Below are 18,581 nucleotides of genomic sequence, written 5' to 3'. Positions count from 1 at the left end.
TCTGGGCTATTTGAAGGGAGTTATCATGTTAAGGACTGGGTGTAAGTAAACAAAAAAATTGCCATACGGTGGCAGTGTAGGATCTGAAGTCAAATTGTTTGTGTGTGTGTGTGTGTGTGTGTGTGTGTGTGTGTGTGTGTGTGTGTGTGTGTGTGTGTGTGTGTGTGTGTGGTGTGTGTGTGTGTGTGTGTGTGTGTGTGTGTGTGGGGGGCAGTCAGACCGGAGTTCAAATTATATTTAAAATAGCTCAATTACTTTCATATACATTTCGAAGTAAGCATTCAGATATTTTAGTAGTTGAATATTGGAATGTATTTAGAAATACACTTAGAAAGTACTGGCATGTATTTCAAAATACTAAATTATACTGACTCATGCAGGTATTTGAAAATAGTATTTGAAATAAGTATTTCAAAATACTTTCAAATAGTAGGCTATTTGGAGGATATTATTTGATACGGGACATATTATTTTAAAATAATCAAATACACATTTGAACCCCGGTCTGATGTGTGTCAATCAATCAATCAAATTGTATGTGCCACATGCTTCGTAAACAACAGGTGTAGACTAACAGTGTAATGCTTACAGGCCCTTCCCAACAATACAGAGAGAAAATAGAAAAATAATAACACAAGGAAAAAATACACAGTGAGTAACAATAACTTGGATATATACACGGGTTACATATAGGTAGGGGTAATGTGACTAGGCAAAGGATAGATAAGTAGTAACAGCAGCTTATGTGGTGCGCCAAAAGAGTTGGTAAATGCAGCATGGTATATACAGATAGGTAGCTATTTAGTTAACTATTAAGCAGTCTTATAGCTTGGGGGTAGAAGCTGTTCAGGGTCCTGTTGGTTCCAGACTTGGTGCACTGGTACTCCTTGCCATGCAGTAGCAGAGAGAACTGTCTATGACTTGGCTGGCTGCAGTCTATCAATTTTTAGGGCCTTCATCTAACACTACCTTGCAGTTGGATGCCAAGCAGTTGCCATACCAGGTGGTGATGCAACCAGTCAACATGCTCTCAATGGTGCAGCTGTGGCACACTGTGTGTGCGTGTGCGTGTGTATGTGTGTGTGTGTTATGGGGAATGTAACTTTACTCCCAAAGAAAGGTTGGTTTGCCAGCACCCACTGCTGTTCCAAGGAAATCCCATCTATCTGTCCCCTTATGTCGCTCAGTTTATACCTTCTCTCGCTCTCTCTCGCCCTGCCCTCAAAACTCCAATGTGATATGGCAGGATTTGAATTACATGTGTGTCCAAAACAAATCACTGCCTGCTAATAATGTCAAATCACTGCCTCCTAGTCTTAACATGTCACGTTCTTGTGAGAAATTCACCAATTGTGATAAATCCTAACAAAGCTGCATCAATGAACAGATTCAAATACAATCTTTCAAAATTTAAATGAAGTTTAAAAGTTAAGTGCACAATATGACTTTTCAAACGTTTATTTTTCTAAGAGTTTAAAGATAAACTTGCACCAGGACTACAGCGTGTGAGTAAACGCATTAGAAAAGTTAATATTTAAGTATGAATGCCACACAAAAGTGTTGACTCTCTGTCTCACAAACACAGAGAGAGAGAGAGAGAGAGAGAGAGAGAGAGAGGGAGCGAGAGAGAGAAAGATGTCATGTGCAGTCCTGTACCCAGTGTAAAGCTGGAGGTATCGGAGTTCGCTCACCCTTTCCCTCATCATTTTTGCTTTCTTCCCGGAGTCCAGACGTGCGCAACTGTAATTCTCTATTCTCTGACCGGGAGAGGATGGTGTCCTCGCTCCAGGCGATGATGTTCAAGGATGGGGTGATTCTGTTCTGCACACCGTTCCTCCTCCTCCCACTACCTCTGCTGATCGGAACCACGGTATGCGCCAAAGTTGTCGAATAGACTTATTCCAGGGGTCCCTACCTCCTCTTGACCCGATCTAGGCCTACTCTTTCTGCTTTCTACACAAAGAGTAGGCTATCTGAATGATGATTTAAAATATTTCACTAGCAGCCTACTAGTAGTTTATCATCTTGTTAGATATTTTATAAATTAAATCAGAATTATTTTGTGCACCTGACCCATGATGATTTTGGCGTAAACATGTATTGCTATAGTTCTAATTTCCCCACGCACACACTGGCGTAGCACCCAAGGGGTGGGGGCATTGGGGTCCCCCTCGGCGGTCGGGCTCCCGATAGCATATAAACACGTCAAAAAACAAGATTTTTTTAATTACTGGAAATTTGCTTTAAAACTGCAAGCATTTTCTCTCAGACTCATAACAATTATAATTTATTCAGCATTTATAGCGCTTTTCATTACAGAAATAATCTCAAATTCTTGAAAATAAAAATAAACAATCAAATGAAAGATGTAGTTACAGAACAGACAGTAGGTCTGGACTACAACAATTGTCACCTAGAGTTGAACGTTTTGGGTGTTTCAAGTCTCCAAAAGATTCGGAGACCGTCAAGAGGGATCCACATAGCTTGAGCAGAGGGAGGGGGTTTGTCAACAAGGGGAGATGAGCAGGTCCTCTGGTGGCAGGCAGCACAGTTCACTCTCCATTCAAGGTGTCTCACCGGCGCCTCGCCGTCACCGCTGTTTAATTGCGACTTCTCCATAGCCATTGACTCGGTCTTGTACGAGGTGAACTTCGTTGTATTCTGGAAATTCAGAAAATGGAAATTCCGCTCTATAACATGCTGACCCAACCGGCTCCGCGCTTGCGTCTGTGTGCCTCCTCGTGCGCATATTGAATTTTGTCTATCCCCACCAGACATGACACACAGGTTAAAATACTAAAACCTAAACACGAAAGAAATGCACACCTATTTAGGCGAGGTGCTGGCTAGCGGAGTGGAATGCTTAAAAAAATGAAGGAGAGCCGCACACCCTAGGAATCAGATGCAAAATGTTGATGTCCAACTTTTCAACAGACAAGCTGTCTTCATCAGGGTATAATGACAAACACTGCAGGATGACTCATTTATATAGTGTCAAAAGACACACACAGGCAGGGGCGAAAATCTGATATCCACTTTGGAGGGGACAATTACATGAAATTTTCTCAAGAGCAATTCCTGAGGGGGACACCAAAAGTAGTGCTGTAACACATAGCCTACATTGTAATATGGTAAATGTATATTGAGGAACCAAAGAAATAAGGTGTTTGCCGTACTCCTAACTACCGGTACCCAAAACTACACAACTAATCACAACAGCAATACCATTGCCTTTAACACATCTTAGTTCAGTCACCAGTTTAAGTTGAGAGTGGGGGTATCCATGGCATTTTCCAATTATGTTCCTATTTTACAAGTCAAAAAAATTGAGAACCTTTCATAATGTTGCCAAACAAAGACTCAACAAACTTACCTGAGACTCCCTGTCTCTGCCAGTCTGTCCCTGCATATCTGTCCCCAACTCTGCTGTCTGTGTGCCATCTGTTGCCTGCTCTGCCTAATGACATCATTGTGAAACATTTCCATTAGTTTCATTTCTTTCTTATGAACATTTTATCAACTAGTCTTTGAGATATTAGGCTACTAGGGTTCTTACTATGCGTTTTGGTGTATTGAAAAATACTCTGATGTCCGTCTTTTATTTTTCTGCCATTTTTCTACCTGGCTGGCTGGCTGGCTACACACACAGTGTGTAGGTTATTTACAGTAGGAGATGGGCTTCTATCATCTTCAATCATTCTATATGGGCTTCGATCTAAAAGGTAGCTAGCAAATGTGAAACGGATTAAAATGACAAGAGTTGACAGCTGTATGAGTTCACCATTTACACAACATATGCTGCAACCTTTTGTCATTTTAATAGTTTGTTTCAAATTGGCTGGCTTCCAACATTAGCTGAATTTGCAAAGCTAGCGAGCACCAATTCAGTTTCAGTGGTGTTTGCTATAATCTTTGCTACCCGGGTTAAATAAAGGTGAAATAAAATAAATAAATAAAAGTTCCCTTGCGACAATTTAGCTTTTGCAACGAGACCATTAAATATATTTAAGACACTGGTAGAAGAGAGTGTAGTTCTGTTCAGTTTGGACTTCAGTTTATCTCTAACCTTATCACAGGGACTTTGAAGCACTAACTTACATCATCTGCATGCTGATTCCATCTTTGACGACGCCACATAAATGGAATAGGTACTAGCTAGCTTAATAGTTAATATTTGCGCGCTAGCTCTGCATATTCAGCTAGTGTGTGTGTGCGCGATTGACTGGATGAACCTCACGGCAGTTACGTAGCAAGCTAAGGAACTGGCAGTGGATCAAACCATTGTGAGGCAAAGGGCGGGGAGGTCGCAATCTTTTGAAACTTAAAAACGCGCTATTAAGTGTCTATAATCAGCACAATTGCTTTCATTGCGTATTATTAATATTATTTAAATTACATAGTTATGTTTCAGTGATATATTGGGGGGGACAAATCATATTTTTCCCAGGATGGGGGGGTCGTGTCCCCCCCGTCCCCCCCGGGATTTCCGCCCCTGTTTTGAATAGCAGGTAGTAAGAACGCAAGAATGCTTAATTTTGCGAGACTGACCTTGAAAAAGATCATGTCTCATTTTGTTTAGAATTTTCTCAAGTGCAGTATTAATCTGACCATTTCTGTATCCAGTGCTGATGAACCATGATAACTATCCGTCAGTGTTGATATAGTCGGTGATTCCCAGAAGTATCCATAGAGATATGTAGAATCTGAAAAAACATCCCAGATCCCACACTGATTGACCGGGTAACCCTGGCAACTGGATCTCAGGGGTCTCCACAGCATGTGCCATCCCTATGTAACTAAAGTAGAAGGCCCAGCTGGACCCTTTAAATATAAATATTAATATATCAGAAAAATACACATAGCAAAGACTTTTGGTTTCGGAGAGAGTGTGTTATTGTCACCTGACCATTTCTCCTGCTGTGCTGACAGACAGTAGACCCATTTTAGGTATTAGGCCTACTTAGTAATCTACTCTTGTGAGAGTGACATAAAGCCTAACCTGCCCCAGGAGGTCTTACATTCTTGTAAGCTCAGTGTTTCAGTGCCAGGGCATTGAAGACTAAGGAAACATTTCCTCATCACACCATAGGGTGTTGAAGTTCAAGTTTACATTACTTGAGATTCACAAATTCACATCACAGATCAATATTGATACAATGGCACTACCAGACACACAGAACACTGTGTTTTCATGTGCTTTAGTTATTTTGTGTGTGTGTGGGTGTTTGTCCTTTTGACCTCTAGAATATTTGGGTTCTCTGTACATCTATATGGATCTAAATCAAGTATTGTAAATGTGTGTGCTGCAGGAGGCAGGCTGTGCCTATGTGATAGCCCTGATGGCAGTGTACTGGTGTACTGAGGTACTGCCGCTGGCTGTGACTGCTCTCCTGCCCGCTGTCCTCTTCCCTCTGTTTGGCATCATGGAGTCCAAGCAGGTACGCTTCCCTCACACACGCGCACACACACAAACACACATGCTCACACTCAAAGACAATCTCTCACGTGTGTGTATCAGGTGTGTATGCAGTACCTGAACGACACCAACATGCTGTTTGTTGGCGGGCTAATGATGGCTGTTGCCGTGGAGACGTGGAATCTTCACAAGCGCATCGCCCTCAGAGTTCTACTCGTTGTGGGGGTGCGGCCTGCCCTGTGAGTAGCAAATCACAGGTGTCTGTCTATCAGTTGTTCAAGTATCAAATCAAGATTGTCAGCCCACTGAGCTAAAGCCTAGCATGCTTTCCTCCTTCTCCACTTCCTATTTTCTTTTCTGACTCTGATACACCCTCCCCTCCTCCGCTGTCCCCACCAGTCTGATGCTAGGGTTCATGGGTGTGACAGCCTTCCTGTCCATGTGGATCAGTAACACAGCCACCACAGCTATGATGGTCCCCATTGTCCAGGCCGTCCTGGAGCAGCTCAACAGCCCACGAAAGGGGGAGAACCCCCTGCCCACCCTTCAGAGCCAGGAGAATGGTACGACTTCTGAGGAAAAACTGGAGAACAGTTCGACCCCACAGGACACACTTATGATCCAGGACAATCACATCCCACTGGAGAAACTAGCCTCAAAAGATAAACTGGACTCCCCAGACAAACCAGTTCCTCAGGACAACTCTCTGACTGATGGAAAGCCAGGTGAGGTGCAGGGCACTGGGCTGGGGGCAGAGGCCAGGGCAGGGGGCTGGGTGAGGCTGGAGCACAGCTTTTTCACCAACACACCATAACACAGTTAAATGGCGATTTCAGACAATTATAGACATAGGCTAAATGTCTATAGGCAACAGGAAAACTATAGCCTGCCTAGTTAACAACTTTGGCCGTGACCTCTTGGTAGTCCTGATTCCCAAACTTCTCTAATATATAGTGCTATTTTCTCCTCCTTCCTCTCTGTATCCAGTGATGGTGTCCATGGTCTTGAAGGAAGGGACTGAAGCAGAGGAGCAGGTTGGGGAGGAAGAGGAGGAGAAGGAGAGGATGAAGATGTGTAAAGGCCTGACGTTGTGTGTGTGTTACGCTGCCAGCATTGGCGGCACTGCCACTCTAACTGGCACCGGACCCAACCTCGTCCTCACAGGGCAGATGAGCCAGTATGTACCACACACAGACACACACGCGTTAGTGTATGTACAGTCTATCCCGTCGCTATAAACATAGATATGGGGGTCTGAACATCGTGTTGATCAACTGACATTTGAGGTTTTACATTGTTGAGAAGTTATGTTGTTAATAGAAGCCCACTGTCAGACTCTTCCCTCAGAACGGTGACGTCATTAACTTTGCCTCATGGTTCGCCTTTGCCTTCCCCACCATGCTTCTGATGCTGACACTGGCCTGGCTCTGGCTCCAGCTCGTCTTCATCGGCTTCAAGTGAGTGACCTGGCCAGAGCATCACAGTGCATTATTTTAACTCTACTCTCTCCTCCCTCTCAGTTCAACCATGACATGATATCTGTAAAGGTTTGCATAGGCCAAATAGGGGTAATGTCTCTCTCACTCAGTCTGCTTCTTATCCGACCTATTATTGTAAATAATCTCTCTCTCACTCAGCCTCTTTCTCTCACCCCTTTCTCTTTTGCTCCCCCACTCATTTCTCTCACCCCTGTCTCCCTGTCTCCCACTCCTCCTCTCCAGTCTGAAGCGTACGTGGGGCTGTGGTGCTGTGCAGTCAGAGAAGGAGTTTGCGGCATATGATTTGATCCGTGAGGAGCATCGTCGTCTGGGGCCCATGTCTTACGGAGAGCTGAGTGTCCTGGGGCTCTTCATCCTGCTGGTGGTGCTTTGGTTCACACGAAGCCCAGGCTTCATCGATGGATGGGCAACCCACGTCTTCAATGCCAAAGCACCGTATGTAACACACACCACAGTGAAATACTGTACACACCATACACACTCAACCACACAGACACACACTAGCAGGTGGAAATATGCAGAAACATGAACAGTAACACAAGCCTGATCTGGATAGGTGACCTGAGTTGTCTTTAGTCCCAGAACCTTCCATTAGACCAAATGTCAGGACACGGGGAACAGGATAAAACAAACACAGACGGACAAAATATGTCATTCAGAGAGTAAACCATCTGTGTTGCATCAATACACGTGTTCTGAACTTTGACACACAGGAACACACACGTGTACACGTACACACACTCTCACCTGCACACACATACGCTGTAACCAGCACACAGAGTCCAGGAAACGTGATCTCACTAGAGTGAATGAGAGACAAAAGCACAATTCTTTATGACAAACAGATCGATGGGCAGGAGAGGCACACACTACATTCTGGGCAATTCCACGATAACGGAATTACGCTTTGACTCAGATTAACTTTCAAATTTATGCCAAACAAAAATAATTGATTTCAAAGACTACTTTGTACAATTTACACAGAAAATGTCACAAAAACCAATTTACTGGAATACCTGTGCAGATGCAAAGTTTGGTAACAGAATTACGGTAAACTCTCCCTCAGTTTTTTATGCGACCACCATTTCCAAAAACGTTTTGAGCGATCCCACCAAATTCACATAGAATGTGAGTTATAGATTTGTCAATCTCATTGAAAGGAAGTCCAAGAAGCGGTAGATCTGTTCTATGTGTGCTATTTCTATGCTTCCCGTTCTTAAGTTGAATTTTTGTGTCTTTTATGTTCGCTTTTGTACATCAGCTTCAAAAAGCTGAAAATACAGTATTTTTGGTTATTGAAAATATATTTCACAGCGGTTTAGATGGTACAATGATTCTCTATAGAATACATTGCTTGTTTTGTCAAATAAACTGAGAAATGGCGGAGCGATTTCTGTATATTGCCCCTTTAAATTTCTGCTCTGAATTAAGATTCAAAGTCTCCTGCAGAAAGAATGGGGTGTCAGCTATGACATGACACGTTGAGTAAAAAAATAAATAAAATGGTAGGTGATGAAATTTCAGTAACGGAATTACATCATGGGTCCATGATCTTTACTATATAGGAATTCATAATTATGGATATAATTATATCATTTTTTTGCATATTTGGGTATTACTGACTTGCCTAGTTAAATAAAGGTCAAATGTTTAAATAAATAAAAAATAGGTAGCCTAGTGGTTAGAGTGTTGGGCCAGTAACCGAAAGGCTGCTGGATCGAATCCCCAAGCTGACTAGGTAAAAATCTGTCGTTCTTCCCCGGAGCAAGGCAGCTAATCCACTATTCCCCGGGCACCAAAGATGTGGATGTCAATTATGGCAGCCCTCCACACCTCTCTGATTCAGAGGGTTGGGTTAAATGAGGAAGACACATTTCAGTTGAATGCATTCAGTTGTACAACTGACTAGGTATCCCCTTTCACTATTATTCTACACACTGGCTTTGATTGTAATGAGCTCCGCCCCCAAACAAGACCACATTTGGTTGGACCAGACCAAATCCTGAAACAATCTAAACATCTGTTTCACCAGTTTGGATATCACAGTACAACACAGTAGAGTCGAACAGTACATTATACTGTACTCTACGCTTGTGTGCTCTACTGTAGTCTACAGTACTTTTCTCTAGAATTCTATAATTGGTTCAGATCTGGTCCAGACAGGGAAGACTGACCAAATTTCAACTACTTCTCAACATCCATGAACGTTGGGTGTCGGTCGGTGCTCAATGGGTGAGGATGCTTGATAAAGTAAATGGAAATAGTGTAAGTGGTAGGGTCTCATGGTAGGTGTCAGTAAGAGCCAGGAGAGGTGGCATTACCTGGAGAGAGAGAGAGAGAACGGCAGAGAAACAGAGAGTGAGAGGGGGGAGGGGTTGTCGAGACTGTTTTCATAGTCTTGCTTTGACCACCAGACGACAGAAAGATAAAACAAATCTGTTATGAGCTGAACAGGATAGGTAGTATAAAATGTATATATGCCTTAATTTCTCAAAAATATAGACTCTTAGCTTTCATTTGACACACAATGTGACATGCTCCTATGAACTTTACATGTTGGTGCTCATGGGTCCTTTTACATGGAAATGCCCTTCTCTCTTATCTGGTCATGTGACCTGCCTAACACATAGGGCATATGTGACGTCTGTCAATTTATGAATGGGCACATCACCATGGAAACAGGCATTGATTCTAACAGAATCCTGGATCAAACTGGGGCTAAGGTCATCAAACATGCTCTGTCCTTTACGTCAATCACCTCCGTCATCACATTGCCATTGGGTAAGAATTAGTTAGTGTTCAAAAAAGGATTGGAGGGCCCCTCCCTGGCCTCCCTCTGCACCTTTTCCCAACTCCTAACCCCTGTATTCCCCTACCCTGCTGCCCCCTAACCCCACACAGTCTAACACCTAACCACTAACCATCCTCTCCTAAACCCTCCGCCTCTCCCCCTCCAGGTTTGTAACTGATGCCACAGTGGCAGTGTTTGTTGCCATGCTGCTGTTCGTCTTGCCCTCTGAGGCCCCCCGCTACCTCTGCTTCTGGAGAACACAGAGATTTGACACAGGTGATACACACACATGCATTCATAAACACACACACACACACACATAACACACATACACTGTAGACCAGTGATTCCCAAACTAGGGCTCCTGATATGAAAATGGGGTCGCGGGAGAATTTCCAAAATCCTGAAGAAAAAATATCAAATTCAACGAGAGCGAGCCCTTAAATCATGGGAAAAGGTCGCACTTGACCGTTGCACTTGAATCCTTCCTACGGTGAATGGCTAGGTCCGCTACGCTATGACACCACACACTATTGCAGAGACTTTGATATTACTGGCCGCAATTGATATGGTGAAAACAATGTGTGGGGAGGCACCAAAACTAACATCAATACCTTTGTCAGATAACACTGTTAAACCAAAAATGAATGCTCTGACTGAACGACTCCCCAGCTTATGGTCTCCAAATGGACGTTCGCTGTGACGACCGAGATGCATTGACTTTTGTTTGCTACATGTCAGGACATATTGTTCTGTCTCACGATTCCCAAGCATGAAACGGCACGGGGATGTTCAGTGTGCTGCGCAGCTATATTGATGAAAAACAGATTCCGTGGGATTGAATGGTGGGCTTTTGCACAGATGAGGCTCCATCTATGGCAGCACGGTAGGCAGACCTCTGTACTCTAGTTATGAATGTGTCTCCCTCTGCCATATAGACGCATTGTATGATACACCGAGAGCAACTGGCGGCAAAAGAGTATACAGTGCCTTCAGAAAGTATTCAAACCCCTTGACTTTTTAAAAATGTTGTCCTGTTACAGCCAAATTCTGAAATGGATCAAATAAATACAAATCCTCAGCAATCTACACACAATACCCCATGATGACAAAGCAAAGACAGGTTTTTCAAAAAAATGTCAACTGTATTACAAGTAAAAAACAGAAATACCTTATTTACATTAGTATTCAGACCCTTTGCTATGAGACTCGAAATTGAACTCAGGTACTTCCTGTTTCCATTGATCATCCTTGAGATGTTCCTACAACTTGATTGGAGTCCACCTGTGGTAAAATTGATTGATTGGGCTCGATTTGGAAAGGCACTGTCTATAAAAGGTCCCACAGTTGACAGTGCATGTCACAGCAAAAACCAAGCCATGAGGTCAAAGGATTGTGTCGAGGCACATATCTGGGGAAGGGTACCAAAACATTTCTACAGCATTGAAGGTCCCCAAGAACACAGTGCCCTCAATCATTCTTAAATGGGAGAAGTTTGGAACCACCAAGACTCTTCCTAGAGCCGGCCGCCTGGCCAAACTGAGCAATTGGGGGAGAAGGGCCTTGGTCAAGGAGGTGACCAAGAACCCGATGGTCACTCTGACAGAGCTCTAGAGTTCCTCTGTGGAGATGGGAGACTTTCGAGGACAACCATCTCTGCAGCACTCCACCAATCAGGCCTTTATGGTAGCGTTTGGTTGATTTTTCTGTCTAATGAAAAGAAAATAACAGAAAACAGCATCAGTAAGTGTCCCACAAGAGTGATGACTGCTCACCTCCAACGCTTGGAAAAGCACTTTGGGATCTACTTCTCAATCCGTTTGACTGTGATCCTGGCTCAGTTGACATGCCGGTAAGTGAAATCATACAAATGATCGAGTTGTCATGTGACCGAATGCATTCACGGGTCACAACACAGGAGTTTTGGTTCCTGACTCAAAGGGAATACCTTGCTTTTTTCCTCTGAGCATTAATGCTGTGTTCAAAACAACTGGAAACTCGGAAATCACCACCTTCCCAACGTCAGTATGTTCAAGACAACTGGGAACTCGGAAAGACATGAGCTCCAACTGTGAAAATCCTTTTTGAAACTATTTCTAGAGCTCTGACTTTCCGACCTTTAGATCACTGACATCATGATTTGACCTTGAAAGCACCAAAAACTCATAGTAGGCTATATCTGTGTGAAGCCAGATTCAGTGCTCTCGTCTGCATTAAAACCAGATATCGATCCAGGTTGGATATGGCAGCAGAGACAAGGTGTGCACAGTCAACCCAGATTTTGAGAAGCTCCGACGCAGCATGCATCAAGCACACCCATCTCATTAGTGGTGGGATAAGATACATTATGTCAGACTAATATTCAATCGACTGCCATAGCTGCAAATAAAAAAGTAAACATTGGCTGTTAAGTATATTTCTTTTTTCACATAGTTTAGGATGCAATAATTTTTTGATATCAAAATGGGGTCTGGTGCCAAAAAGTTTGAACCCCTGCTGTAGACAATTCTTGACATGTGTGTGTGCCCCCTCCCGTCAGAGCCCCAGCCCCCCCGTGGCCCTGCCCCTGCCCTGTTGACCTGGCAGGTCACCCAGAGGAAGATGCCCTGGAGCATTGTACTGCTGCTAGGAGGAGGCTTCGCACTGGCTAAGGGCAGTGAGGTGTGTGTGTGTGTGTGTGTGTGTGTGTGTGTGTGTGTGTGTGTGTGTGTGTGTGTGTGTGTGTGTGTGTGTGTGTGTGTGTGTGTGGCGCGCTTCAATATGTGTGTGTGTGTGTATCCATCTAGGTGTCTGGTCTGTCGCGGTGGCTGGGTGATCAGATGATGCCTCTCTGCTCCGTCCCTCCCTGGGCCATCGCTGTCATCCTCTGTCTCCTCATTGCCACCTTCACTGAGTGTGCCAGCAACGTGGCTACCGCTACACTCTTCCTGCCCATCCTCGCCTCAATGGTACACACACACACACAGTCTCTCTTTCTCCCACTCTCTCTCACACAGACACTCCCTCTGCGCCCTCATTCTGGGATCAAGTTTCCTCTTGATAAAATTGGAATGTACTGAATAGAGCTGAGCCAGGCCTATCACTTAAGAGGTTCTCACACACACAGAGAGAGAGAGAGAGAGTCTCTAATAGGTCACATTAGAGAGCAGACAGTGAGACTGTAGCAGCACTGTGTAGAGCTCTCAGCTCTGTTGATCCAGTGAAGAGAAGCTTTGATAACTGATCCAGCACACAGAGCCACATGCATACACACTCTTACACACTCTTATTCATCCTATCCACATTGTTCATCCTATCCACGTATGCGCGAGTGTGTGTTGTTTAATATGTGTGTGTTCTATTGCAGTCCCAGTCCATAGGGTTGAACCCGCTGTATGTGATGGTACCCTGCACCCTCAGTGCATCCTTTGCCTTCATGCTGCCTGTGGCCACGCCTCCTAATGCCATCGTGTTCTCTTATGGATACCTGAAGGTGTCAGACATGGTGAGAGATAGGCTACTATAGGTACCTACTGTACTTCTCTGATAGAGTTCAGTGTGTCAAATCGGGGGGCCTGTTGTCCGGACCTCTGGCAGTTTCTATGGGGGTACCACAGGGTTCAATTCTCTGGCCGACTCTTTTCTCTGTATACATAAATGATGTCGCTCTTGCTGCTGGTGATTCTCTGATCCACCTCTGCACAGACGACACCATTCTGTATACTTCTGGCCCTTTTTTTATTTACCTTTATTTAACTAGGCAAGTCAGTTAAGAACAAATTCTTATTTTCAATGATGGCCTAGGAACAGTGGGTTAACTGCCTTGTTCAGGGGCAGAACGACAGATTTGTACCTTGTCAGCTCGGGGATTCAAACTTGCAACCTTTCGGTTACTAGCCCAACGCTCTAACCACTAGGCTACCCTGCCGCCCCTTCTTTGGACACTGTGTTAACTAACCTCCAGACAAGCTTCAATGCATACAACTCTCCTTCAGTGAACTCCAACTGCTCTTAAATGCAAGTAAAACTAAATGCATGCTCTTCAGAGTAGTGCCTACCGGTCCAGCATCACTACTCTGGACGGTTCTGACTTAGAATATGTGGACAACTACAAATACCTAGGTGTCTGGTTAGACTGTAAACTCTCCTTCCAGACTCACATTAAGCATCTCCAATTCAAAATTAAATCTAGAATCGGCTTCCTATTTCGCAACAAAACATCCTTCACTCATGCTGCCAAACATACCCTCGTAAAACTGACCATCCTACCAATCCTCGACTTCGGCGACGTCATTTACAGAATAGCCTCCAACACTCTACTCAGCAAATTGGATGCAGTCTACCACAGTGCCATCAGTTTTGTCACCAAAGCCCCATACACTACCCACCACTGCGATCTGTATGCTCTCGTTGGCTGGTTAAATAAAGGTGAAATAAATAAAATAAAAAATGCATATACACTGCTCCAAAAAATAAAGGGAACACTTAAACAACACAATGTAACTCCAAGTCAATCACACTTCTGTGAAATCAAACTGTCCACTTAGGAAGCAACACTGATTGACAATACATTTCACATGCTGTTGTGCAAATGGAATAGACAACATGTGGAAATTATAGGCAATTAGCAAGACACCCCCAATAAAGGAGTGGTTCTGCAGGTGGGGACCACAGACCATTTCTTAGTTCCTATGCTTCCTGGCTGATGTTTTGGTCACTTTTGAATGCTGGCGGTGCTTTCACTCTAGTGGTAGCATGAGATGGAGTCTACAACCCACACAAGTGGCTCAGGTAGTGCAGCTCATCCAGGATGGCACATCAATGCGGGCTGTGGCAAGAAGGTTTGCTGTGTCTGTCAGCGTAGTGTCCAGAGCATGGAGGTGCTACCAGCAGACAAGCCAGTACATCAGGAGACGTGGAGGAGGCCGTAGGAGGGCAACAACCCAGCAGCAGGACCGCTACCTCCGCCTTTGTGCAAGGAGGAGCAGGAGAAGCACTGCCAGAGCCCTGCAAAATGACCTCCAGCAGGCCACAAATGTGCATGTGTCTGCTCAAACGGTCAGAAACAGACTCCATGAGGGTGGTATGAGGGCCCGACGTCCACAGGTGGGGGTTGTGCTTACAGCCCAACACCATGCAGGACGTTTGGCATTTGCCAGAGAACACCAAGATTGGCAAATTCGCCACTGGCGCCCTGTGCTCTTCACAGATGAAAGCAGGTTCACACTGAGCATGTGACAGACGTGACAGAGTCTGGAGACACCGTGGAGAACGTTCTGCTGCCTGCAACATCCTCCAGCATGACCGGTTTGGCGGTGGGTCAGTCATGGTGTGGGGTGGCATTTCTTTGGGGGGGGCCGCACAGCCCTCCATGTGCTCGCCAGAGGTAGCCTGACTGCCATTAGGTACCGAGATGAGCTCCTCAGACCCCTTGTGAGACCATATGCTGGTGCGGTTGGCCCTGGGTTCCTCCTAATGCAAGACAATGCTAGACCTCATGTGGCTGGAGTGTGTCAGCAGTTCCTGCAAGAGGAAGGCATTGATGCTATGGACTGGCCCGCCCGTTCCCCAGACCTGAATCCAATTGAGCACATCTGGGACATCATGTCTTGCTCCATCCACCAACGCCACGTTGCACCACAGACTGTCCATGAGTTGGCGGATGCTTTAGTCCAGGTCTGCGAGGAGATCCCTCAGGAGACCATCCGCCACCTCATCAGGAGCATGCCCAGGCATTGTAGGGAGGTCATACAGGCACGTGGAGGCCACACACACTACTGAGCCTCATTTTGACTTGTTTTAAGGACATTACATCAAAGTTGGATCAGCCTGTAGTGTGGTTTTCCACTTTAATTTTGAGTGTGACTCCAAATCCAGACCTCCATGGGTTGATAAATTGGATTTCCATTGATTATTTTAGTGTGATTTTGTTGTCTGCACATTCAACTATGTAAAGAAAAAAGTATTTAATAAGATGATTTATTTCATTCAGATCTAGGATGTGTTGTTTAAGTGTTCCCTTTATTTTTTTGAGCAGTATATATTTCACCCTGCCACCCAACCCAAAACCTAAACCTCCTCCTCCTCACACCTTATTCATCCACCCTCACCTCCATCCCCTCAACCTACCACCACCTCAACTCTGACCCCCTCTCTCTCCTACAGGCTAAAACGGGTGTAGTGATGAACATCATCGGGATCCTGTGCATCACTCTGGCCATTAACAGCTGGGGTAGAGCCATGTTCAACCTGGACATCTTCCCCTCCTGGGCCAACACCACCGCGAACATCACTACAGGAGAAGGAGGGGGGAAATGACCCCCAAATATACCACCATACACCCCTGTACTGCCATTGCACTGCTACCGTTGCCAAAAGGGGATGAGGAAGGGGGAGTATTACCAAGACACCACGGATCTTTCTCCAACAGCACTACAAGCCTCGCTGGGGCAACAGAATGCTGGCCATGAGAGCACTGCTATGGTCTGGTGAACACATGCGCACACACACACACACACACACACACATACACACACACTGGGATAGTTTCCAGCTGTGCCATCACCGTACTGGTTTATTATCAGTGTATTTTCTACAGTTAGGGACTTATTCTTATATTATATGGTTATGACACTAGAGAGCCTTAGGGAACAGGGATGATAAATAACTTGCAAAGCCAAGATATGCTGTAATATTGTAACTTATATTTGTATTACTGACAATATTGTTATATCAATTTATATTCTATAATTGTATTATATTACAGGGATCATCAACTAATTTTAGCCACTGGCCAATTTTCTCTTGAGCGGATGGTCAGGGGTCCGGAACATAATTACAAATCATTTGGAGACTACAAATTGACTGCCCAAACAAATATAATATTTGACTAAAACATAATCATTTCAAACCTTGCTTACATTTGTATACAATCACACATATCTCTCTATTATCCGTGGGAATACTTTGGAACATATTTTCCCAATTAAAATCACTTGGAGCTGATTTTCTGGCATTTTCAGTCTTATGTCCAACAATCAAAAAAAGAAAATAATAAGTTTTGCACAGAAAACTTGGGGGCCAAATAAAATCATCTGTGGGCTGCTAGTTGGGGAACTCTGTTATACTGCATAAATTATGATAAATGCTTTTCAGTAAGTGTAATTAATTATTAGATATTTTGTATAGTTATCAATGTAAATGATTGACTTTTGTAAGAGTTTAGAGTTGTTTTTTCCATTCTGATAACAACCTATTATGGTTTTGTCTATTGTACTGTGCTTGTTTAGTTTTTTTGCTGAATAAAGCCTGGACTTTTGAGGTTGTGCTGATTACTGTAGTCTCTTTCTGTTGACCACAAAACATCTTCTCTCACACTAGCCTATCAAACTATATACCATGCATTACTATGACAGACACAAATATAATTTGGATAAGAATTCCTAGACAAATGTTTTGAAACCTAGTAAGTCCTTGTTAAGTTAGTGAGGAACAGCAAAACAGTAACTTACAGTTACTGTCTCGAAGACAAAGCTTGCGCACAGTACTACAGAAGCCTGCTGTTCTCTCTCTCTCTCAAACACACAAACATGTTCAGTGTTACCTCATCAAGCAAACAGAATGAGATATGGTGTGTAGTCAGTCAGCCTAAATGCTTAGAAGCGTATTCCTCCACACACACATACAACACGCCGCAGGACAGTATAAAGTCCACTGACGCCAAAAGAGAAATTACTTATCTATTCACTCACGTCTGAGAACATGACTGACTATAACAAGCCCTCTGTCTATATCATACTGATAGCCTCAGGGGATTCAAGTCATTCAGTCAAAGAATCTCAAAAGTGTATAATTAATCGTTCACCTCCCAGTTAAGTTATTGGATGCTTTGGTTGAAGAAGTTTTTAAATCCGTTTTATAATTCAGAGGATTGTAAGAACAGGAGGGTGTATTGAACTATGACCCTGTCTGTCTGGGGCAGGTAGAGCTGTGGGAAAACAACTTAGCAGGGGGCCAGAGGCAAGTGCTACAGTGCCTTCAGAAAGTATTCATACCCCTTTTTCCACATGTGTTACAGCCTGAATTCAAAATTAATTACATTGATTTTTGTCTCACCCATCTACACATAATACCACATAATTACAAAGTGTTTTTTTTTTATTTTAGCAAATGTTTTGAAAATGAAATACATAAATATCTAATTTACAATAGTATTCACACCCCTGAGTCAATACATGTTAGAATCACCTTTGGCAGTGATTACAGCTGTCTCTAAGAGCTTTGCACACCTGAATTGTACAATATTTTAAGTTCATTCTTTTTTTTTCATTCTTCAAGCTCTGTCAAGTTGGTTGTTGATCATTGCTAGACAGCCATTTTCAAGTCTTGCCATAGATTTTCAAGCCAATTTAAGTCAAAACTGTAACTAGGCCACTCAGGAACATTCAATTCTTGACTATATGAATAGTGCTACTGAGTGATGTGTTATGTTGGATTTACCCCAAACATAACGCTTTGTATTCAGGACATAAAGTTAATTTCTTTGTCACATTGTTTGCAGTTTTACTTTAGTGCTTCATTTCAAACAGGATGCATGTTTGGGAATATTTTTATTCGGGTACAAGTTTCTTTCTTTTCCCTCTGTCATTTAGGTTAGTATTGTGGAGTAACTACAATTTTGTTGATCCATCCTCAGTTTTCTCCTATCACAGCCATTAAACTCTGTAACTGTTTTAAAGTCACCATTGACCTCATTGTGAAATCCCTGAGTGGTTTCCTTCCTCTCCAGCAACGTAGTTAGGAAGGACGCCTGTATCTTTGTAGTGACTGGGTGTATGGATACGTCATCCAAAGTGTAATTAATAACTTCACCATGCTCAAAGGGATATTCAATCTT

The 18,581-nt window shown here is 43.7% G+C and overlaps 1 protein-coding gene across 1 annotated transcript; it reads left to right on the top strand.

The window, feature by feature from the left end:
- The first annotated feature begins 1,622 nt into the window (after positions 1-1,622).
- Positions 1,623-16,818, top strand: LOC106603573 (Na(+)/citrate cotransporter). Its single transcript, XM_014197433.3, has 12 exons — positions 1,623-1,870; positions 5,310-5,438; positions 5,519-5,655; positions 5,816-6,141; positions 6,404-6,593; positions 6,751-6,873; positions 7,138-7,350; positions 9,873-9,982; positions 12,246-12,367; positions 12,493-12,654; positions 13,053-13,190; positions 15,851-16,818. Exons 1-12 carry the CDS (start codon positions 1,772-1,774, stop codon positions 16,001-16,003), a joined length of 1,902 nt encoding a protein of 633 aa, XP_014052908.1. The 5' UTR covers positions 1,623-1,771; the 3' UTR covers positions 16,004-16,818.
- The last annotated feature ends 1,763 nt before the right edge of the window (positions 16,819-18,581 follow it).

Source organism: Salmo salar, chromosome 04 (genome assembly GCF_965601325.2).
Source record: "Salmo salar chromosome 04, fSalSal1, whole genome shotgun sequence".
NCBI lineage: Eukaryota > Metazoa > Chordata > Actinopteri > Salmoniformes > Salmonidae > Salmo > Salmo salar.
Note: the sequence above shows the minus strand (reverse complement) of the source record. Positions and strands in the feature narration are given on the sequence as shown.